Source organism: Mesoplodon densirostris, chromosome 2 (genome assembly GCF_025265405.1).
Source record: "Mesoplodon densirostris isolate mMesDen1 chromosome 2, mMesDen1 primary haplotype, whole genome shotgun sequence".
In the NCBI taxonomy this organism is placed as follows: domain Eukaryota; kingdom Metazoa; phylum Chordata; class Mammalia; order Artiodactyla; family Ziphiidae; genus Mesoplodon; species Mesoplodon densirostris.
In genome coordinates, this window is record NC_082662.1 from 183882717 (window position 1) to 183906676 (window position 23960).

At 36.7% G+C, this 23960-nt stretch overlaps 1 protein-coding gene across 1 annotated transcript; it reads left to right on the forward strand.

The window, feature by feature from the left end:
- Positions 1 to 305: 305 nt before the first annotated feature.
- RGS21 (regulator of G protein signaling 21) lies at positions 306 to 23723 on the forward strand. The gene is made up of 4 exons (XM_060088670.1): positions 306 to 316; positions 4724 to 4800; positions 8189 to 8355; positions 23520 to 23723. The coding sequence occupies exons 1-4, from the start codon at positions 306 to 308 to the stop codon at positions 23721 to 23723; spliced, it is 459 nt and encodes a 152-aa protein (XP_059944653.1).
- The last annotated feature ends 237 nt before the right edge of the window (positions 23724 to 23960 follow it).

The following is a 23960-nucleotide window of genomic DNA, read 5'->3' on the forward strand; positions in this document are numbered from 1 at the left end:
ACTTTAGAAACCAAACTTTCAAATGGAATTTATTTCAGTTATGCCGCAGACTTGAGGAAATGTCACACTCCTTCCAAGAGTTATTTGTTACTTAGAAGTTTAAGTGTTCTGACCAGTGAAAAGTTAACAGCAAAATGAAAAAAGCTGAGAATAGCATGATTTAAAGAATGCCGATTTGTAACCCAGGGGATAGGTATTTGCATACTGATTGTAATGTTCCTGCTGTCACATTCCCTTCAGCTTGAAGATCAGTCAGAAAGAGAAATTCAGCATCATCTGTGACAGCCAGACAAGTGGAACAAAAAATGCCAGTGAAGTGAGTTGCTGTTTAAAGCTATTTTTGTCTCAGAAGATGTACAAATGAAAACACTTGAGTTTTCATTAGTCTCGATGTTTTGTTTCCTTCATTTATGATAAATATGCTAATTGTTGTCTTTCCTCTTGATTTGTTTTTTTCTCCTTTCTCCACTGATTTCTTCTTCTTTTCTAAAATCTGTCCACAATGCATGGCCTGCCTGTACAGTTAATTCTTTATACTTGCTAAGATAAAGAAAGGCTACAAAGTGGAGGAAACCCACTGAGCTCCCTTTATGTGAAGCTTTCCCAAATTATTAAATGTTCAGGTTAAAGACATAAGATATATATGATCCTTGCAAAAACTATTCGTTGTTGCAACATGGGTTGAGAAATTTGAACACAGATATTAACTGCGGGGTAAGGCAGCAGCTGTCACTTCCTGGAGCACGCGGGCTCCTTGCGTGAATCTCTCGCTCTCCAGCAAACCGCTAATTGAGTGTGGAGAGCTCAGTTGTCAGAGCCCACATTTTTAAATGCAATACAACTGGTTCTAGCGGGCACAGTTAGCAAGATAACTGGTAGCTTTCACGCAGTTCCCATCTGGCCTGGCTCTTCTCTGGACACATAATATGGGGACTGCTGGCCTTGATGGCACTCGTTTAATGAAGGAAATCAGCCAAAGCCCCATGAAACAGTAAGTGTGATTTTGGTTCCAGATACACAAGTGAGTTTCAAAGCAAGTCAAGTCATACACACACACACACAAATTACCCCGACTATGCACCACAATTTTACAGGAAATATATGCGGACACACAATGGAGAAGAGCCAGACAAAATCTTTGTAAAGTTCCAACTAAAATCCAAATAAAAGGGAAAAAAAGAAAAGTGAGAGAGAGAGAGAGGAGGGAGGGAGAAGTACACTGTCCATTTATTTAAGGTAGCACTTGTCAAATAAATTCAACCCAGTCAGTCCATTTTTAAATCAGCCACCCCCTCTATCCCCAATTTTATTTCAATAGATTTTTCTTAGCATTTATATAATTGCGTTTCTAAAAATTTAAAACCTATTTGTCAGTCACATCTAACATAAGAAATGTCCTATTTTTGTTTGATAATGTACAAAATTGAAGAATCACTGCCTTCTGAAAACTTTCTATTGAGTAGAAATTACTACAATCTAACTGTTATGTAGAGGAAATATTTGTGTGACGTGTAATAAACTCTATTACAGGAAAAACACCCTAAAATTTATTTGAAACATTTATTACAGATGTTCCAAAACATGAACAAAGTATAAGCATATGTATATTGACTCATCCATTCCAGGAAGAATTGTAAAAAGAGTTTGGGTTACAAGCAGATATACCTGTGTTTGAACTCTAACTGCCTATTAATATATGTGTTATATTACACCAGTTATTAACATCTATGTCTTTTTACTGATTGGTAACATGGGATTAAAACAGACTGTCATTTTGAAGATTAAATGAGGTAAAGTATGTGACATGATTAGCACAATGTGGTATAGATTGTAAACATTCAGTACATTGCTTTTCATTTTAGTGCTATCATAAAAATTGTCTTTCAGTTTATTCATATATAGAAATTACTCTTCCAAAGAATTACAATCAACCTCAAATTTAAAAATTTGAACAGGAAATTAATACTGTTTCTTAAAATAGTTGCATTTCACCTAACTTCTGAAAAATAAATACTGCCTTACAACCAACCCTTCCATCACATCAGGTAGTCAAAATTGAACCTCTCAAGTCAAATTTGAAATCTATTAGAAAACAGTGAGCTGAGGGCATTCCAGGCATTATCACACACCAGCAGGGGTATTTCTTCAGAGGGTTGAAGGACAACTTTTTCCTTTACAACAATGTCAGTATTTGGTGGACCTTAAATATTACTAGAATATCCTAGTATCTCCACTGATATTCTATATCTATAGAATATCTATAGTATTTTAGTATATCTCCCTAATTCAAAACATTAGGAATTTTCTTTTGTCCTTGGTTCTACACCATCTCCCAGACTTTGCTCTCTTTTTTTCTGTTTTTACCGCTTCCCTACATTCATGATGACACTAAGAATAGCTACCACTCATTTGAACACTTCCATTTCAAAAAGACTCCTTTACATCCAACAAGCCCTTCCCTGAATATTCCTTTTGTTTTTGCCTTAAGCAAACTCTGGCTCTCCCTGAAGGACATGGCTTGCTTTGATGCCTTCAGAATGGATGTTGTCCATTTCCTCCAATTTCATACGCTCAGGGTTGAGAGTGAGGTCCCTAGTCTGTCGCTGCCTAGTGATTCTTTTGTGTCATTTCTCCTCTTTCCTCACCCAAAACACACTTTGAAGTTAACACAATTCAACAACACCTTTAGTAACCTTCTTATCACGGTCATCTACCAGCATCTTGAAAGCCACTGCACTGCTTCCATTGAAGGCTTTAATGCCTGCCACTATTTGGGGTTTGGTCGTTCAGTCATTATTTATTTACATGTCCAACAAATATTTCTTGAACCAGACACACTGTTCTTGGTGCTGGATAATAACATATTTTCCTGTCATCAGACAACTTACATAGAAATGGGGGAGTACATGTTCATTCTTGAACGATTCTGTCTAGATTCTATTTCTCAGGGTTTTTCTTTGATGGCTGTTCCTTATTCAAAATAGGTGTACTATGTGGCCAGACTAGGGATCAAAACTCTCTGCCCTCTTCATTAACATACACATTCCACAGGTACTAAGTAGAAATTTGAGTACCATGCTAACCACCAAATTTCAATCTACAAATACACACATTTTAAACATGTGCATTTCAAGCAATCATATAATTTTAGCACTATTTGATAGAATTCCTAATATTTGACAGAAGACCCAATATTTGACTCATATGAAATATAATGTAAACATTTTACAGTAACAATTTTCATAGTGCACACAAGCTCTTCTACAGAAAATTAGATCTTATGTCGGGTCCCATTCTGCATTTATGAAAGATGGAAATGCAACCTACATCTTTTAAAATGTCCATTTGAATGAAAAAAAACATTTCAAAATGGCTTCACAGGAAACCTTGTGTCCCCAAGATTTAGTAGATCAAGGGAGACAGGAAAGTCAGCTGCCTGCCATTGGGGAAGAAAGTAAAAGAAATGGGAGATAGGAAATAAAAGTAATGGGAGATAGCAAGATGAGTTCCCTGTCAACATAGCCTCCCCACGTAGCCTCTACAAGGACAGACATTACTATCTGTAAATATAACTACAACCGCGACAGCAGAAGGGAGCAGAGTCACTCCTAACACAAATGATGAAAACTGTAGCAAATCACACAAAGTAATAGAATAAAAAAGCTTAGAGATCGAGTCACACTAGTATATATGCTAGTAGCATATATGTATGTAGCATAGATGCTACATACATCTAGTCACCTTGATATGCAAATGTAAAAGTTTATAAGAATGACTGCATGGGAGACTCTATTTTATTGTCAATCATTTTAATAGAAACCTTCAATTAAACCATTCCTTTCCATAACGAAGTCATTTGCACATCACAGCTACATTATCTAAAATTTCTCTTCTGGGTAGCCAATGCTTTCTATGGGTGGGGGCTTATTTCATCAGGATCTTTGTTTATTAAGGGGAATAATGCATGATATATTTACATCTCAGAAAGTTTATATCTCAAATCTGATTTATTATTTCTACATCACATCCCTAAAAGTATACCTTCTTTAGAAGACTTAAGTCAATAAATTTTTTGACTGCTTTGGAAAAGATATTACCCTGTCCTGACTGATTCCTAGATTTAAATAAATCAACCCAGAACTGGAAGCATACCAGTCTAAAGAGAAATAAAGGTTGTCTCAGAGTAGGGTAAAGACTTCTCAAAATACTATAAATAAACATTTGTAAAATCATCACATGTTAGAAATCCTTAATCAAAACTCAAAAAAAACTTTTTTAAGATGCATAATTATGAAATGGACAATGCTGTATACTGTGAAAACTTAGAAAATAGTTCATTCGTCATTATTGCTATCATGATAACTCTTCAGGAATAGATTAGTGTAATGCCGTATAAATTAACAATTAATATAGCTGAGAAGAAATTCACGAGGCCATGTAGAACAATGAGCAGTCTCTCTCATGCCTTTATTAGAATTCAAGAATTTGTAAGTATTATTAACACGGTTGGCTAGATTAATAATTTGCTGATGTCAAATTACATCCCACTTTGCTTTGCTATTGCTCTCTACTGTGGAAAACATTATATAATTCTTGTTGACCTTTTGCAGTTTAATTCATGAAGCAAAGCTAATTTAAATGATATAATTCAATAAATACACATAACTCAAATATTACTATAGGTTATAGAAGAAAAAGATCACAAGGCTATTGTCAAGGGTAGATGTTGTTTCCAGAGGTCACCAACTACAGAAACAACAGTGTGTTCTGAAAATATGGATATACTTTTAACCAACCAAGGTAAGATCCAACTAATAATAGGTTTAAAAATACCATGATTAGGGCCTCCCTGGTGGCGCAAGTGGTTGAGAGTCCGCCTGCCGATGCAGGGGATACGGGTTCGTGCCCCGGTCTGGGAGGATCCCATATGCCGCGGAGCGGCTGGGCCCGTGAGCCATGGCCGCTGAGCCTGCGCGTCCGGAGCCTGCGCGTCCGGAGCCTGTGCTCCGCAACGGGGGAGGCCACAACAGTGAGAGGCCCGCATACCGCAAAAAAAAAAAAAAAAAAAAAAAAAAAAAATACCATGATTAAAATAAAATCATTAAATTCTGAAAGTTGTAGTCATGTTATACAGTATGAGTTTGATCAGTATTTGAAGAATGAGATTCCCCAAAATCACACAAATTTATACAGGCCCGAAGTTTAAATGGAATTAGGTTGGGTCCAAAATAAGACAAGATGATAGAAATTCCAAACGTTAAAACAAAAAGAAAATCCCAAATAGGAAGTGATAAAGTTGTCATTTTCTTAGACTCATCATCATTTGATGGAAATCATGACTACCTTTGTTACAAATTGAAAGACACATACAAACTATTGAAAAGTTGAAAATTTAAATAAATCACTTGTTTTTCATGTCTTGCAGGCTAAAATAAAGTTTTTTAAGTATCAATATTTATTTCAATTGAGTTCTTACTTTAGTGAATACAAAAACATATTTAAATGTGTGTGTATATATTAATATGTACATTGTGGATATATATTTTCAATTAATATGATGGCTTAATAAGGTAATTTTGGTCAGTTATAAATAAAACATCCAAGAATTTAATACAAAATAGTCATTTACAAAGATATGTAGAATTCTGCTTTTGTTATACATAATCCTGCTTTGCAGTATTTCTGTTTCATATGGGATAGAAATGACATTATAGAGACATACATAGAAAATGTTTGAAATGCAGTATTGTTTGTTCTAATCAAATGGCATTTCCACTTTAAATTTATAAAGTAAATATCAGAATATTAGAAAAGTTTAACACAGGGTAAAGCTGAATAAATTCTTCATGGCTATTTATTTATATACACAATTAGACTGAAATAGATGAAGTTACGCTTTCATTTTATGATTCTCAAATAACTAATTCCCAAAGCATAGACATAAAATAATCCACAATACACCTAGAATCCAACTAAGGACATATATTAAAGATGTCAGAGATATGGAATTGCATTTTTGTAAGCTTCGAATGGCGTGTCTCTTTTTTCCTTAAATACATAACCAGCGGGACAGATAAGGTTTGCTAAGAGCCTCAGGAAGGTATCTGCAGGTGGAGAGCCGGCTGGGACAGCGCCGCAGAACAGAGACATGGAAGGTGTTAGATGAAGGCAAATGCTTCCACCTGCAAACCTCCTGGGATTTTGTACCTCATGCCCACATAAAGCAGAAAAGTCATAGATTCATCTGCAAAGCTGTTTGGTTTTTGCTTTTTATGAAACCAGAGAAATAGTTCCCATGCTTTTTAATGCTTTAAACGGTTAAACAACTTACCATATGACCTCCTTGTCTTGTGACCTGAGGATATGTCTCGCATGTATTAGTGTGGCTTCCGCCACCTATTGCTGACCTATTCTACCCATCAGCCCCTGTTATGCCTAAGCAGTAGCCATTCCCTCCTGTAGAGAGTCCTCAGATGACATGATAGTGATTGTAGGTACCATATGATTCCAAAGTCACCCGACATCCTATGAACATTCAAATTGTATGCATAGAGTAGACGAGTAGTTCAACAATAGTGTGTCCAAGACAGAGACAACTAGCCCCAGTTTTAGTTGTTTATTCTGTTCCTTTGTGTCCAAACAGAGCAATAAGAGGAGAAAAGAAGGAAATGGTTGTTAGTTTGATGTAGCCCTTCATTAAAATAGCAGGTGGGAAGGAAATAACAATAGTTTCTTGATCTCTAACTTCCTGTCTCTGGGATGCATTTAGATAACCCTCATTGGGAAAAAGCTTCATATGCCTTAATGACACACAAATAAAATAGTGCCAGACATGAATCTACAGTATTCTTTCAATATTATTGCTTAATCTCCTATATAAAATAGATTTTAGTCTAAACTCTGTTTAGACCTGTCAAATTCACCATTGTTTGGACCTCATGGAAAATTTTAACTGTGTTACTAAGAGGATTTTTATAACCCAAATATGTGTCACAGAATCTCAGAAGCTTCTCAGATGTATTTTTAAATGCAAGAAATGTGCAGTTAATTGAATGTTTTATAGTGCTCACATGTTAACAACATCCACACTCTCCAATATTTCTACTGAGAATTTTTATTGGTACCTGACAACCCTTTGCAGTGACCTGTTATTTCAACTCTATTTCAAATAATTAAAAACTTGTTAAATCTAGTTTTAATAGTGTATTTAGACACTTTAATTTTGCTCCATGAAGCCCTTTTCTATTTTCTCTCACTAACCTTCACTTTCCTTCCAACCTGCAGCAACCTATGAACAGCTAACTTAGGCCCCTTTTCCATACACTTTTTTTCTGATATTTTCTTTTTTGCTAGTCAATTTTTCCTTTCCCCCGATTCTCCATAAATTCATTTCTCCCTACTTTGCGACCGGAAAGGTCAGCCCTTCAGCACACAGTCAGGGAGGAGCTGCTTTGAGTGCAGGCATGGGGGCCCCCACAGCAGGTGGAAGAGAAACCCACCAACATGTAGGAAGGCAAATCCCTCTGAGTGACAAATGAGCCAAAGGGTGTTTCCTCCTCGGAGAAACACAGTCTCACTTATGATCAGACACTGCCATCAGAAGGCACCAACTGAAACTGAGTAACACGAACTGAAAGGACTGGTCAGGCAACTCTGGGAATTTGACAGTAATCTTTCTAACCTGCTACCTCTGTAGAGGCCCACTGTTAACCATCCTCGGCCTTAAAAGATTTATTAGAAGCATTACCTTCCCAAAGAAGTTCTAGGTGTGTCAAAGAAGATTTCGGGGCACATTTTAATGTGGAAACTAGAGAAAGGAAGAGTCTAAACAGGTGGTCACAAACTTTATTTATGAATGCAATGAATAATAAATGTGTAAATTTGGCTGAAAATAAGATAATGGGAAGAGGTGGGACCTATGGGAATCCCAGACTTCAAGCACTACCTGTTATTATTCAATTTAAAAAATGCTAATTGTAGAAATACAGATATAAATGTTTTATGTTTATGACTACTGATCCAAAATAAAGTTTTCTAAAGTTAAAAACTAAAATATATAAATGTTATATTTAGAGGGATGATAAATATTTGCCACTGAATCCTCAAATGCTCACCCTATACAACGTACTTGTTTTGGTCGTATGACTGCACTATGTGATATACAAATTTTTTCTCATATATCTTATAGCTGGTCTAGATGCTTTTCGAACATTCCTAAAATCAGAGTTCAGTGAAGAAAATGTTGAGTTCTGGCTTGCCTGTGAAGACTTTAAGAAAACAGAAAGTGCAGAAAAAATTGCTTCGAAAGCCAAAATGATTTATTCTGAATTCTTTGAAGCTGATGCCCCTAAAGAGGTGAGTGAAATATTACACAATAGTGAATATTTATGTGCTAACAAATCTGCTCCCAACTGAAAGGCACGAAGCCCATCTTGAGGGAAATTAAATTGTCACTATGTATTCAAACAGAAAATGTTGGTAAATTCGAAAAGAAGTTCCTTACCATGATCCTCTGGCACTGATTCAGCAAATATTTTTAAGCTTCTATGCGCTTAAAGGTTTCTGTTTTCTGAGCACAACACGCAGGCTCTTAAAAATAGTCTAATATGTCAAAAATAAACAGCTCTACAGAAATCCTACTTAAACGTGCTGCTGGATTTCAAATTCACTTTCATCTTCCCTTTTGTAAACCACGGAGGTCAATTTGGAATAAAATTTGTAAAATCAAAAAGGTATGTATGTGAGGGAAAAAACAACTACTAACAGTGTAAATTCTTTACATTTAATACTTTGGAGACCCACAAACAGCATATAATAATGTCTTCCCTTCCAAAAGAGGGGTTTGCTTACGTTTATTTCGTTGATGGGTGTTGGGCTGTACCCCGCTGGCCTACGAGGCCTGCACTTGCCCAGCTTCAAGACAGAAGAAAGAGCCCGGAGTCAGCGGAAGAGTCATCAATGGTTTAAAGGATGGCAGAGTTTAAATGTCTGAATCAAGGTCCTGGAGCGACACCCCACCATGTGTGGTGGACGGCGGGCATGACGTGGTGGCCGATGTTGCAGGGGAGTCGGGGTGGGGGGAATAGGGAGGTAACCATTTATAGGGGGAATTGCCATCAGCTTGGCTCATCGGTTACCAGGGAAACCAGCAGGGGGGCAGGGCCCTTTTAGCCCCTCTGGCTAAGTACCTTCTTGGGGCAGAGGTCTTCCCTTATTAAACTATCAAAGGGGAGCCATTCTGATATAAAGATTAGATCACTAGCTGGGGCTGAGGGGCAAGTATGTAGAAAGGGCCTTAGAGAGAAACCTGCAATGCCTCCAAGAATAGACCCCATAAAGGGTTTTATCTGTGTAACATCTCATTTATATTTGACTTCATTTCCAGAACCAAACCATAATCATCTCTGCATACCCCTTTAATGTTTAACTATATATATATTTTAAAACTTCTTTGATTCCTCACTAAATATAACATATGCAGACAGTTTTAATGCATAAGCAGCAAACAGGAACCTATATGAAACTACTAGCGCCAAACATAAACCACTAGCACAAGTCATCATCTTTCCCTAGAGTTGAAATACTGATATCCCCCTAAGTGACAGTTACTAAATTTTCTAATCCAAAATTAAAACTCATGGTATGAGAAGTTATTGTACTAGTAAGAACAGAGGACAGCATAGATGAAATGCAAACATTTCCGAAAATCTAGGGTATAAAGTTGCCGTATCAATAGTTCAAGTTTTAGATGGACATTAATTACTGTAGCATATATTGGTAAAGTATAACATCACAGACAAGTGAAACAACTGAAGCTTAGCCTGAAATTCAAAGTGGGAAAGAGAAAAGAACATAACTCCTGTGGAGCTATTTCAACATTCATTTCCCAGTCACTATCTAAAAATCAATAAATAATTCCAGAAAACTGAAAATGTATTATATAAGATTTATCAAGCTGATTAATGTCTCATTCCCTAAAAGGCTTTGAAATCTACTCTAGAGGTATCCTATTTATTGTGGTATTGGTTTGAAAGCCAGATGTTTTTCTTCTTTATGAATCCATCTACTGAATGATTATTTTAAGACAACATTCTCAAATATTATGTATAAAAAATCTTCTAGTAAGAAATGTAATCTTTTAATTATAGCTGTATTCAAAGTTACAATATATACTAAATTATCAATTTGGACAAAATAGTTTTGTTTTTTTTTCTAATTTTCCCTTCCAAAATAAATTTATATGGTAATAATTAAAAAAATAGTACAGTTACTATTTTAGGATATAAAACTTTCATACTTTTTAATAATTTGTCCATCTAATTAATTTTTACTACATAAAATATAATTAAATTTATGGCTGCTTTTCAAATAATAGATTATATTGTCTCCTTGAAGTGTCTAAAAAGATTATTATTGGGTATGACAAAATTCTCATTGAAGACAAAGAAGTGTGTATATACATTTACAACAGTCATTATCTTTCTAATTATTTGCCATTATTTCCAATTCCAATTACTAAGGTGCATTTGTCTCTTATATACCAATTGCTCTCTTCAAGGTATCTCTCTATAGTCCAACAGTTATACGTTAAATATAATATGACTGTTAGTATGATTCATTAAATGGATTTTTTTTTTTTTTTTTTTTTTTTTGCGGTGTCCCCTGCATCGGCAGGCGGACTCTCAACCACTGCACCACCAGGGAAGCCCTAGATTTTTTTTTGAGTGCCTGTTCCCACAATGAAGTCACAGAGTAGAAGGGGAGATTGACATGTGATAAAAAACAGTCAAATACAAAATAAGCAATATACTAATTTAAATAATTAAAGTTTGTTATTAGCACAGTGGGAAAGAGCGATTAAGTCTATCTGGAGAATTTAGGGACAGATTTGCCGGGTGGTTCACATATGAAAACGGTATGTCATTAAAAATAAGCAATATGGGCTTCCCTGGTGGCGCAGTGGTTGAGAGTCCGCCTGCCAATGCAGGGGACACGGGTTCGTGCCCTGGTCTGGGAAGATCCCACGTGCCGCGGAGCGGCTGGGCCCATGAGCCATGGCCGCTGAGCCTGTGCATCCAGAGCCTGTGCTCCGCAACGGGAGAAGCCACAACAGTGAGAGGCCCGCGTACCGCCAAAAAAAAAAAAAAAAAAAGAGCAATATTCATCAAGAGAGCAAATGAAAAAAGAATATCTCAAACTGAGGGCACAGTGTGTAGCCTGGATGTACAAAGCTCCCTAGCATTTTCCAGAAATCACAAGCATTTGGATACTATTGACAAGAAGCAGGGGGATAAGGCTGGCCAGGCAGCAATAGAGATAAAGAGAGGGTGGGAAGTAGCTTACATTTATCTAGTAGGCGGGCTTCACATGACAAAGTGATGTATTTGATATGGAGGCTGGAAAATATGATTTTCCTAAGTGGAAAATTAATTCAAGAATGAGATTCATATGAAAGTATTCTCCATTTTTCTATATTCAATTATAGTTGTAAAACTGACTCTCATAAAGAATCAAAATTATAACCAATTTCCTTGGTAGAAAACCCTAAAACAGAGAACAATGACAAGGTCACGTTATCCAGATGTCTATTAAATCCCATTTAGTTTCTTTTCAACTTTTTATGTCTTTGTTTTCTCATCTATAAAATTGCAAGCATGACAATAATTTTTATTTGATGCAAATAGACAATTTACAATTAGACTATACTAAATTTACTAAATGATCCCTATCTATAAATTGATGTTACTAATGGTTCTCAGTTTCCTATTCTAATAGGCAAAACTGCACACAAAAATTGAAGTTTCAGGTCTCTATGAGAGATGATAATAATCGCAGTGGACCTCATGCCCTCTCCCTTACAGTGTTACCATCTCTCTGGTTTCTACACTAATCATGTGATGCAGTGGAAAACCTAAAGGTTAGAGATACAGATTCAAATCCTGTAATCTTGTGGTGATCTATTTCACCCCTTTGAGTCTTAGTTTCCACATCTAAAAACGTATCTATGAAAAAGCATGTAGCAACCACACAGGAGAGATGAGAATGATGAATGAGATCAAGTGTCTAGTGTTTAGTGGGGCAGAACAGTTTTTAAAAAGTTTTAATCCTTTTTTTTTTTTTTTAGTTGGAGTATAGTTGCTTTATAATGTTGTGTTAGCTTCTACTGTTAATCCCTTTTTTCCTTACACAAGTCACTGTACGTGCTACTGAATCTACCTGAAAACATCCATTAACTAACTTCAAAGAACACTTGAGGAAAAGCCACTTTAAAAGACTTGATAAATGTATATACGTGAACACAAATTAGAAAAACATGACAGCAAATCACTAGTTTCAGATAGAAAGAGCTACTCATTGAATGGATTGTACCTAAATATTTTCAGAAGGTACTGCAGGAAAAAAAAAATAAGTGTGAGCCAGATATTTTGACTAAGTGACTTGAAAACGAGAAAATTATTAGATAAGCAATATATATTTTGAAGTGGCCTTACTTTGCACACAGTAAGAACTTGTGAGTGGCAAAGAAAAAAAATTCTTAAACTTGTATTTATTCTTCCTTCAATTTGGACCACTAATTTCATAATATTTGGAAATTTTCAAAAAACTCTTACTTGGTTTCAAAGGAATGTAAATCTTCAAAAAATTGAAATAATATCTTTATATTCAGCTAAGACACTGACATATTTTAAGTATTTATGTTTTATTTATATCATTTATATACATTATGTTTGTATCATCACTCCCTTATATTAGAAAGAAAATTGGTCAGGATGGAAAATATGTGATTAAAGAGAAAACCATGTTGATTGTCATTCTGTGAGATGAGAAAATGTTCCAAATCATACTACATTGTAATGTTGAAAACTTATATAAATTTAACTTCATGGTATGACCAATCCAGGAACAAATACATTGGCAGTTTCTTAAGTAAAAAATGCTAGTACAAAATATTTAATTCCTAAATGTATTTATTAAATGTGAGGACATCATAACATGAAACAGAAGAAACTATAGTCATAAAGGAAAAGATGTCTTAATGGGTTATACAGGACACTTTTTAAAATACCTGTGTCTGGATTTTTTGCTTTTATTTTATTTTATTTATTTATTTATTTATTTTTTTTGGTGGGGGTACGCGGGCCTCTCACTGTTGTGGCCTCTCCCGTTGCGGAGCACAGGCTCCGGACACACAGCCTCAGCGGCCATGGCTCACAGGCCCAGCCGCTCCGCGGCATGTGGGATCTTCCCAGACCGGGGCACGAACCAATGTCCCCTGCATCAGCAGGCGGACTCCCAACCACTACGCCACCAGGGAAGCCCTGCTTTTATTTTTATTGTAGTACAATGTTATTTATTGACTTGTATTTTGATTTCACATCAATAGGTGCTTATTCTGTGCCTACGATTCACCTTCATTAGATAAATTCTCTCCATTGGAAGGGAAGCTGGGTCTAGGCAAGAGAACAGGTAATAAACACAGAAGTATAATGCAATGTTTTGTGTGAATAAGGCAGCTCAATAAGGAAATGCAAGAAAATAAAACAGGTTGAAACTATGGTTTGGCTCAAAAGAAACTTTCAACCTAATTGGGTTAAAAAATGAAATTTCTAGAACTGATTTCTAGGACTAAATTAAGTTCTAATTTCTAGAACTTTGCTATTTTTTTCTAGGAAAAAAATAGGCAAGCAACAAATGATTAAGTGCAAAAAAAAAAAAAAAAAGAAAAAAGAAAAGTAAGCGGTGAAATTGTTTGCATTATACCTAAAAGGACATAATGATTGAATAGTTCTGAGGCAGGATATTGAGATAAGGCCTTTATTTTAAATGAGGTTAGTTTTAAACTGAGTCTTGAGGGAAGAGATAGATATATGAATTCTTGGTAGAGAGAAGCCCATGGGCAACTAGAGGTGTTTCCTGATATTACTGGAATGCCAATTTCGTATTTTCCATTTTGTATTCCTATTTTCTTTGCATTTTTTAAGTGTCACTTCCACAATGTGCTGATGTTATTTTGAGTCTTGGTCCTGCCCCACAAGTTGCTGCTTGCCAACAGTGCCCCCCAGCTATTGAATCACCTCCAGATAAAATGTTTGCTTGTTTATTAATTTCCTAAGTTTTTGTACACTAATCAATAGATAGCTGTCTATTACATACCAAGCACCTTGCTGGTGCCACTAAGAAAAAGACACTCTCTGAATAAATAAAGCTAACCATCGTGGTGGGAAAACTGTAGTTAAAAAAGAAAATTAAAATAAACTTTCATGAGTGTTGAGATAGGGAAATACAGGTGATGCGGTTGCATGCAACAGAAAAATCCAAGTCTAAGGGATCAGGAAATGTACCTCAAAAGAAGTTAATTAGTAAGCTTTGGTCAGAAATTTGAGTGTAGACGGAAACACGACAAAATGGGAGGGGGAAAGGATGACAGTAGTGGAAGTGGAGGTCAACCGAAGGACCCACTGGTGCCTAGAAGGCTAGTGCAGTAGTGAAAGAAGCCTAGTACTGGGTGCCTCGGAGTATAAGTGCAGGCAAGAGCACCTCCTGCAACCCAGTGATTTCTGCTTTGTATTTATTTCGTCTTAAACTAAAGGGATCTCTTAAAAAGGAAGAGAGAGACAGAGACAGAGAGAGAAAGAAAGAGGAGGAGGAGGAGGAAAAGGGGGAGTGAGAGGGGGAAAGAAAGAAAAGCAGAGCTAAAGAAACCATAAGCCACATCTGTCCAGGCTTTTCACATGGACTATCTGATTTGATCACCATGTTCACTGTCTTAGGGAGGCATTACAATCATCTACCTTATACAGGTGAAAAATGAACTGAGCCTTAGAGAGAAAATGATGGGTCCTACAGTCATTAAGGTACACAGCTCATGAGGACGTAGGTCTTCTGCCCAGGCTTTTACATGTTAAATTCCTTTCTTAGATCTACTACTTATTTTCAATGTTCATGACACAGCCTGGGAACCTTGGTGTTTATGCTAAAGGCAAAAGCATAAAATTATCTTGTGACACAGAGTCTATCTTCCTTTCTATCAAAAGCTGTATTTCTCTTCTCATATTCCCTCTAATCTGTATAACTTCTTAAACTATAAAGCAGAACAAAGTGGCAGGAATATTTCTTCTAATAACCTGCAGTATCATTTTGGCCCTCTGAAAGAATGATTGCTGCATTTCAACTCAAAAACAAAATGCTCAGCTGTTTTTTTTTTTTTTTTATTGAAGTATAGGTGCTTTACACTGCTGTGTCAGTTTCTGCTATATAGCAAAGTGAATCAGCCATAGGTATATATATAACCTTTTTTTTGGATTTCCTTCCTATTTGGTCACCACAGAGCACTGAGTAGAGTTCCCCATGCTATACAGTCAGTTCTCATTAGTTATCTATTTTATACATAGTAGTGTGTATATGTCAGTCCCAGTCTCTCAATTCACCCCATCCCCCCTTCCCCCCTTGGTATCCATACTTTTGTTCTCTACGTCTGTGTCTCTATTTCTGCTTTGCAAATAAGATCATCTGTACCATTTTTCTGGATTCCACATACATACATTGATATATAATATTTTTCTTTTTCTGACTTACTTTACTCGGTATGACAGTCTCAAGGTCCATCCACGTCTCTGCAAATGACACAATTTTGCTCCTTTTTATGGCTGAGTAATATTCCATTGTATATGTGTACCACATCTTCTTTATCCACTCCTCTGTTGATGGACATTTAGGTTGCTTCCATGTCCTGGCTATTGCTATTTGAATTTGCACATGTCCCTGCGCTACTTAAATTAAACTTGGATTAGCATGATGGGGTTGGTGAAGGAAACCAGTCAATCTGACTCTCTTTCAGCTGCTCCAGATAACATTTGCTATCTACATCTATTTTTAACAATCCATATCCATCATGCTTTTATATGTTATGATCACATACATTTGATTTTTTTTTCCATTTCTCTTGTCCAATTTAAGGTATTAGTACTGCCTCCCAACCCGTGTCACTTATTTCTGTCTTTAAAACCAATCATCACAAAAGGATACAGTCCTGTGCAGGACGGATTCCTTCTCGATGTTACAAACTTGGCTATTCTCAACTTTAATAGCTGCCCTTGAGAATATATTTCAGGATATTCGTGTGCCTTTAATGATGCCAAAAACGAAGTAATACTAGAGGTTTTAGTGGTGATTAAACAGAATTATGTAACCAAAAACATGATTATAGGCGGCTTTAATTTGAATGGTAATTTTTAAGCTCTGTTGTGAATGAGGTCTAGGAAGCTGCCTGCCCTATTTGAGCAAGGCGTTTTACATATGCATGCACACACTTTTTGCATAACGACAGTCTCCTGCTACACTATACATTCTAAATGAGGAAAAGTCTATCTCATTTGAATGTGAGAGCTCAACTGAGAACTTTTCATTCAAATTATGTAAAAATATATAAAGCACAGTTCAGGGTCACAAGAGAGCCAAAAGGTACAGTTTAAAATGCATTCTTCCTGCTAAAATAATTGGTTGGAAGCCAAAAGAATTTAAAACTGCTAGTATAGAAATGAGGAATTGGCGTGCATAACTTGCAGTTATCAAAATCACCTGAGTATTAAAATACCTCTGGCTCATTATGATAAAATCGTTTTTAAACAACCATCACAAACACCAGTCAGAACGTAGTCATTTTAATGCAATGGATTGTTGTCAATGTCAGCTCTGTCAAGGCCTTTTCAAAACTGACAGGATTTAAAAGCTGCTAAACAGTTGCGATGACATCTCAGCTGTCATTCCGTGAGAATCACAAGCCTAAGTCTTGTTTTCTGAGACTGGCAGTGCAGTGGTCTCAGATAGCTAAGATAATTCATGACCTTTTGAAAACTAAGCAAATTAAAGGTATTTCCCAGTATCCTTGAAACTTAAGTGTATCCGTAGAAACAAAATGCAAGTGATTATTCACATCGGTAAATAATATAGATATAACTGTGTTTATTTCATCAGTCAATACGACATTCAGCCCATGCTCTGGACCTACTAATTTGAGATACTCAGCCGAGTCTAAGCTTCCCTGCAATTCCCAAGCAGCTCAGGAGGGACTCAAGACCACACAGTTGGAAGGTCTGCATCTCTAGAGGGTTACCACCTGATAAGATGTCTGCCTTCAATCTACTCCAAGATTAACATCTCCTCTGTTCTTACTTTTTGAGATAGAAATTGATACAACAACTCAGCCAAAAGTCAAATTTGAGATGAACGCAAAGTTGGGGGTGCAGTTCACAGAAATGCTTTCAAAAGTGATCATATTAAAGGAATGTATGCGTCAAAATATATATTAGGCCTAATATTTTCACTTTTGTCCTGATACTGAAATTTCAGGGAAGTCAAGAAGAAAAGACAAGGCAAAAAAAAAAAAAAAAAAGAAACAACAACAAAAAAAGACAAGGCACTTTGGGTAGACTATCCTCAAACCTCACCTGGATTGACTCCTCAGGAGCATTTAACAACAGTGATCACCCTCTCTTAATTGAAATACTATCTTCAGTTGGCTTCTAGGACTCAATTTCTTCTTCTCTTACTGACTCCCCCTTTTTTAAAAAATAAATTTATTTATTTTCATTTTTACTTATTTTTGGCTGTGTTGGGTCTTCGTTGCTGCACGCGGGCTTTCTCTAGTTGTGGCGAGCGGGAGCTACTCTTCACTGTGGTATGTGGGCTTCTCATTGCGGTGGCTTCTCTTGTTGTGGAGCATGGGATCTAGGTGCGCAGGCTTCAGTAGTTGTGGCCTGTGGGCTCAGTAGTTGTGGCTCACAGGCTCTAGAGCGCAGGCTCAGCAGTTGTGGCACATGGGCTTAGCTGCTCCGTGGCATGTGGGATCTTCCTGGACCAGGGTTTGAACCCGTGTTCCCTGCACTGTCAGGCGGATTCTTAACCACTGCGCCACCAGGGAAGCCCTCACTACTCTTTAACAACTTATTTTGCTGTTCCTACTCATAACCCAGCACACACTATCATGAGAGGAGGCGGTTCTCCTCTACTATCTGCTTACATTTACTCTCCTGGTGATCTCTTCCAGCCCTCTGGTTTTAAGAGGGCATTTCAAACTTAAACACAAATCTGAGTCCTAATTTTCTTCTCAAAACTTTCTTCTACCTGAGTCTCTCCATCTCGGTTAATGGCAACTCCATTCTTTTTGCTCTGGCTAAATAGCTGATAGTCATCCTTGGTTCTTCTCTTCTGCTTACATGCCTTATCCAACCCATCAACACTTTGTCATCTCATTCTTCAGAATATTTCTAAAATCCAGTCATTCTTAAAGATTTTGTTCCTCATCCCAGCTCATAAATATTCAATCACAAGTTCCGTCTACTCTACTTTCTAAATATCTTTGAAAGCTATGCATTTCCCTCCATTCTCTGTGACACAACCCAGCCTAATCCGCCAAGATTGACCACCTGAATTTCTAGTATGACTTCCTAACTTTTCTTCCCTTTATCCACACCTAGTTGTTATACCACATAGCAGCCAGTGATATGTTTTTTCAAACATGTGTTTATTATCAGTACTGTACTTAAAATTCTCCTCATTGCTCTCAGGTTAATTAAAAATTATTTAACAAGACCTACAGAAGCCTATGTGGTCTGGACCTTCATGCATTTCCAAACTGTTGCCCTTTTCCTCCTGAAAACCAACTGGGCTTCTTCCAGTTTTCCCTCCCATGTCCAAGTCCCTTCCTTAAACTTATATACCCATAATAATACCTTGATGATCAGCTTACAATCTCATTTCTTTCAAAAAGCTTTTTTTTCAGAAGGTATATTTTTCCCTTTGGATTACTTTCTCAAAATCTGTCTTCTTGACTGACTTTCAATGTAATCATCTTTATATAGTCAGATCTTAGCATAATTCCTAAGCACCCATTCAGTGAAATACTTTAAATGAATAAATTACAGAAATGACTAGCAAGAAACAACTACTTTTTCAGATGAGGTGTTTTTTTTTCCCCAGAAAAATAGGGATGATAATACTCTCCATCTTACAGGTGTGTGTGTGATATAAAGTAGCCAATAAAGACTTAGCACAACAGTAGTAGTATCTGATGAATGTTAACTATTACTATTTACAGTTAAGGTAATCATCTTTAAACATTATTAGGATTATTTTAGAGATAATGACATTGCTTAAATATTTGAAAATGGGAGAAGACAAAGTCACCAAGGAAAAAAACTCAGGAAGAGAAGACTTGGCCCAGAACTTAGATAATGCATATCTGCTCTGCTCATATTTTGAGGGACATGTAGAGAAAAAAGAATTAGTGAAAAAAATAGGGAAAAGATAGCAGATAAAAGACAGGTAAATTCCATGCCACAGGCTACTGAATTCCCTTTGTAGTGACAAATCTTCTCTCTCTGATTATCAGATTGAATACTTAACATTAATAGAAGCCATTGTATCCAAATCTATTTAAGCAAGAAATCAAATTTCTTAAGATTTTTACATCAAAATAATGTATGATGATAAGGAAATTATAGTGACTTTCCGTCTGTGATCAGGGAAGGCTTCTTGGAGGATATTCAACTTAAGCTGAATCCTAAGGGATTTAGGATAATCTGTACAGAATAAAACTGTGGAGGCAAGAGGGATTTTAGATGGTGAAACAGCATAAACGAGGGCTTTAGATACAAAATTCACTTTTGGAACAGAAAGTAGACCAACTTTGTGTATATCACCAAAGATAAGTAGGAGATGATTTCAAAACAACACTTTGAAGTCCAGGTATGAGGAAGTTCAACTGCCAGGGTAAAATGTTTAAATTTTATGTTATAGAAAATAATGCTTTGTCAGCTGAACATTCATACAATGAAAGTGATATTTTGGTGAAATTGATATAGTAATGCTGTCCACAGTGTGTAGAAGGGGAGGTATCAGGTAAGAGGTAGATTCCATGGTTTAGGGAAGAGATTACGTTATAAAACTTTAAACTGGAGAGCTAGGAGTGAGAATGAAGAACACCACTGTGAAATTACAAAATAAAAGGTGAATAAGGAAAGCATATATATATACACACACACATACACAGAGGGAGAGAGAAAAAGAGAGAGAGAGAGAGAGGGAGAGAGATCAGAGGGTAAAAGAGGTGGCAGAGATGATTCTTATGTTTCCAGCTTGAACAATTTGGAGAAAAATAATGACAATTATACAAACACGTGGGTGTGATATTTTGTCACTGACATTAAACTGAATTGCCAAGACACAGCTTCAAAAGACTACTGATTATCCCCTGGGAATGGTGTCTCTGCTCATCACTTAGCTATCAATAGCTGGCAGTTGGCAGCTTCTTGGTAGGAAAACAGGCAAATCAGAAAAGTGAGAGGGATAAGTCAGAAGTACAAGCTTAGTATATCTGAACAAGTAATATTAATTATCAGTATTATATTGAAATGGAATAGTTTTGCTTAAAATTTTACCATGATTTTTAACAAATGTAGAAGCTTTTTTCACTTTGTTTATACAACATGCATTTATTGAATCCTTACACTGCAAGGCATCGTGAGGGGCAGGCAAAATGTAAACCTTATCTAAGTAACCCAAAGCCCTTTCAGAGGTCAGAAAAGGGGAAAAGTCTACAAGTAAACCTCACAAGGTAGATGCTATTTGAATGTAGTCTTAAGGACATAAAAGATTGCGAAAGACTTAGGTGAGAAGGAGTGATTTTCAGCTAGACTGGGATGGTATGGGAAAATATTCATCCGTAACAAAATATAAGACATTTGAGGGGCAGTGTCTACCTTAGTGGGGAAACAGGGCACACGGAGAGGAGAAAAATGTATAGGTTTGGACCATATTGTATAGGTCATGAATGCCAAGATCGGGGCTCTGGGCTTTTTAAGTAGGGAATGAGGAGATACTGAAGGTGTTCAGTTCTGATTAAAATAATAAGGCAGCACTCTGCACCAGGCACACACTGGCCCTGCTATCAGTGGAAACTCACCCAATGACTGAAGGCCTAAAGGAGTTAACTGGCGATATTTACCTTTATGGGGGATATAAAGTTCAACAAATTGCAGACGACACCATTAAAGAACAAACAGCATAGCTGAAGGAGGAAACGGGCAATGTATATTCTCATATCCCCACAACACAAGATAGGCTTTATGAGACAGATTATACTAGATGTTCAGAAACCACAACAAGATCTTGGTAATACCCACTACTCATTGATTCCGTCCATGAGGCAGGCACTATACGAGATTCATGACATGTCATCATGCCACCTCCCCACTCAGAACACTTCAGTGTCTTCCCATTGCTTCTAGGGGGAAGATAAGAACCCCTTCCCAAAGCACATAAGCCCCCCAAGACTTCGCCTTGACCTCCTCTCCCAACCTGGTCACAGGAACTTTTTCCTCACACCCTGCACCCCTGCCATGCAGGTACGAGGCTCTTCAAACACAACCAATTCTTTCTTGCCTCAGGGATTCTGCATTTGTTTATTCTGCCAGAAACGGTCTTTCCCAGATTCTTAGAGAACCTGCTTCTTCTCATCCTTCAAGTGTAAATATAACATAATACTATTTATAGTATTAGTATAATACTAAGACTGCATAGAAAGTATATAGCATTTTCCCCAAATATAGAAAGCACCTGGCACATAACATACTCCAAAATATTTTTGGAATCAATGATTGTATGGATCACCTCACTTTAATTCTTGAAATCACTCAGTCAAGAATGGCCAAGCTTCAAGATAAAAAAGCAGAGCTTGAAAATATGAAAGTAACTCACCCCAGGTCAGCAACATCGTAAGTGTTAGAGCACAGATTGGAAAACTATCGTAAAATCTTACCAGTACTCCACACCATCTTCCTGTATGAAGAAGCAGAAATTGATTCCTTCGAGGAAGTTGCAGCATTTCATCTGGAACTTTGATGGAGGACCTGAAAGGATGATCAAAGAAATACAAAGCAGATGTAATCTGGATCCCTGAGTAGCTGACATCGCTAAAGAAAGAAAATATCAGTGAGCAAATAGTGGCCTTTGATGATTCTTTTCAAAATAAAGTTTTTTTCTTTTGTTCTTTTCCTACAATAATAATACTGAAATAGTTTGATATTACTTATCTCATTTAGTCCTTAAAACACTTTAAGACAGATGTTATTATTATCCTCTTTTACACCATAGAAATCAAAAATTGAAGGAAACTGTAGAACTTGCTTTACTCATATGAATAGCAAGTAAGTAGCAGAGGAGAGATTTGATTGAAGGTCTACCTGCATATCTTTTTTTTTTTTTTTTTTTCTTTTTGCGGGCCTCTCACTGTTGTGGCCTCTCCCGTTGCGGAGCACAGGCTCCGGATGCGCAGGCCCAGCGGCCATGGCTCACGGGCCCAGCCGCTCCGCGGCATATGGGATCCTCCCAGACCGGGGCACGAACCCGTATCCCCTGCATCGGCAGGCGAACTCTCAAACCACTGCGCCACCAGGGAGGCCCTACCTGCCTATCTTTTAACTTCAATTCAATAAACACAAATTGTCATTTATAGTCTTTTACCAGACCCCCAAATTCTGGCATTTTTATAGTCTCCCACATTTTACCAAGAGACATTATAATTCTATTCAACAAATATTTACTGACTGCCTATTATGTGGCAGATAATTGGCTAAGTGCCAAGAAATAAAATGATAAATAAGATATAGCACCTGCCTTTGGTGAGCTTTGAATTTTAAGATTCAAATCTCTTTCGTGCTTCATGAATATTTTCAGTTTAAGTAAAACAACTTGGATGTGAAAGTTTCTGCTTCTCAAAATATATCCTGGAATATGGGTAAAATTGGACAAGTATCTCCACAAGGTTTGGGGCATTTTACAGATTTGCAGGTGAATGGTGTGTTCAATATAATAGATCTGTATTACACCTTGCTGAGAACAGCTACATGTGGTAGTGCTCAAGGGACAAGAATATACATATAATACACACACACACACACACACACATATATATGTATATTCCATGGGAGGCATGGTGGTCTGTGAAAGGGGGTGTTATTTGGTCCATTTTGGCAAACAAAAAGAAATACAAATTAGGATGAAAAGCAGCATTATGGGAAACAACACGGGGAAGTATGGAGAATGGGAATGGATTGGTGAAAACCATCCTAGTAAATTCTAATTATTGCTCTGCCTATGAAAAGTACATTTTACATATTAAGGTCAAAATACTAGAAAGAAATAAAGGATGGGAGGGAAAAGAAATCTAAAATCATAAAACATCTTGCTTGCCTTTCACTTTGCCATTTTTTGTAATCTCAGAATAAGGCTTGACCTCTGTTCTCTGTCAATGCCAACACTCTCAACCTAGGAAATGTAATTAAACTGGGCATGTGTTCTGCATTTCAGAAAATGAATATGTGACCTCTCTGTTGTTTAGATTAGATCAGATTAACTTTGTGTTTAGAAAAAAATTTCAAATCATATGTGTATCTACCATCTGTTTAAACCACGCATTCTTTGATGAAACTAATCTAATGCGATGAAATATGTTTCCACAGATTAACATTGACTTCAGTACCAGGGACCTCATCTCAAAGAATATTGCAGAACCAACTCTCAAATGTTTTGATGAGGCTCAGCAGTTGATCTACAGTCTGATGGCCAAGGATTCTTTTCCTCGATTTCTAAAGACAGAGATTTATAAGAAACTGGTAAATAGCAAACAGGTTGGAAATCATAAAAAATGGCTCCCTTTCTTGTAAAGAAGTTAAATGACAAACTAACAATCAGATTATAATTAGGGGGAAAACAAGTGATAGGATAGATCAACTCAATCACTATACTTCAAGGCTAGAATGTTTTAAATATACAAACACAATGTAAGTTTTTTTAGGGTTTAGAATTCATGTTTTACTCCAATAGAAAAATAATATTTTATATCTGAAGCCTGAATGTTTAAGTCATTTGTTTAGAATGTGTTTATTTTATCAGGTACTTAA

Bases quoted from the DNA above. Each gene is read 5' to 3' on its own strand.
- RGS21 (XM_060088670.1), top strand. The intron at 4,801-8,188 runs GTAAGATCCAAC...TATATCTTATAG, and splicing joins TATACTTTTAACCAACCAAG to CTGGTCTAGATGCTTTTCGA. The intron at 8,356-23,519 runs GTGAGTGAAATA...ATGTTTCCACAG, and splicing joins AAGCTGATGCCCCTAAAGAG to ATTAACATTGACTTCAGTAC.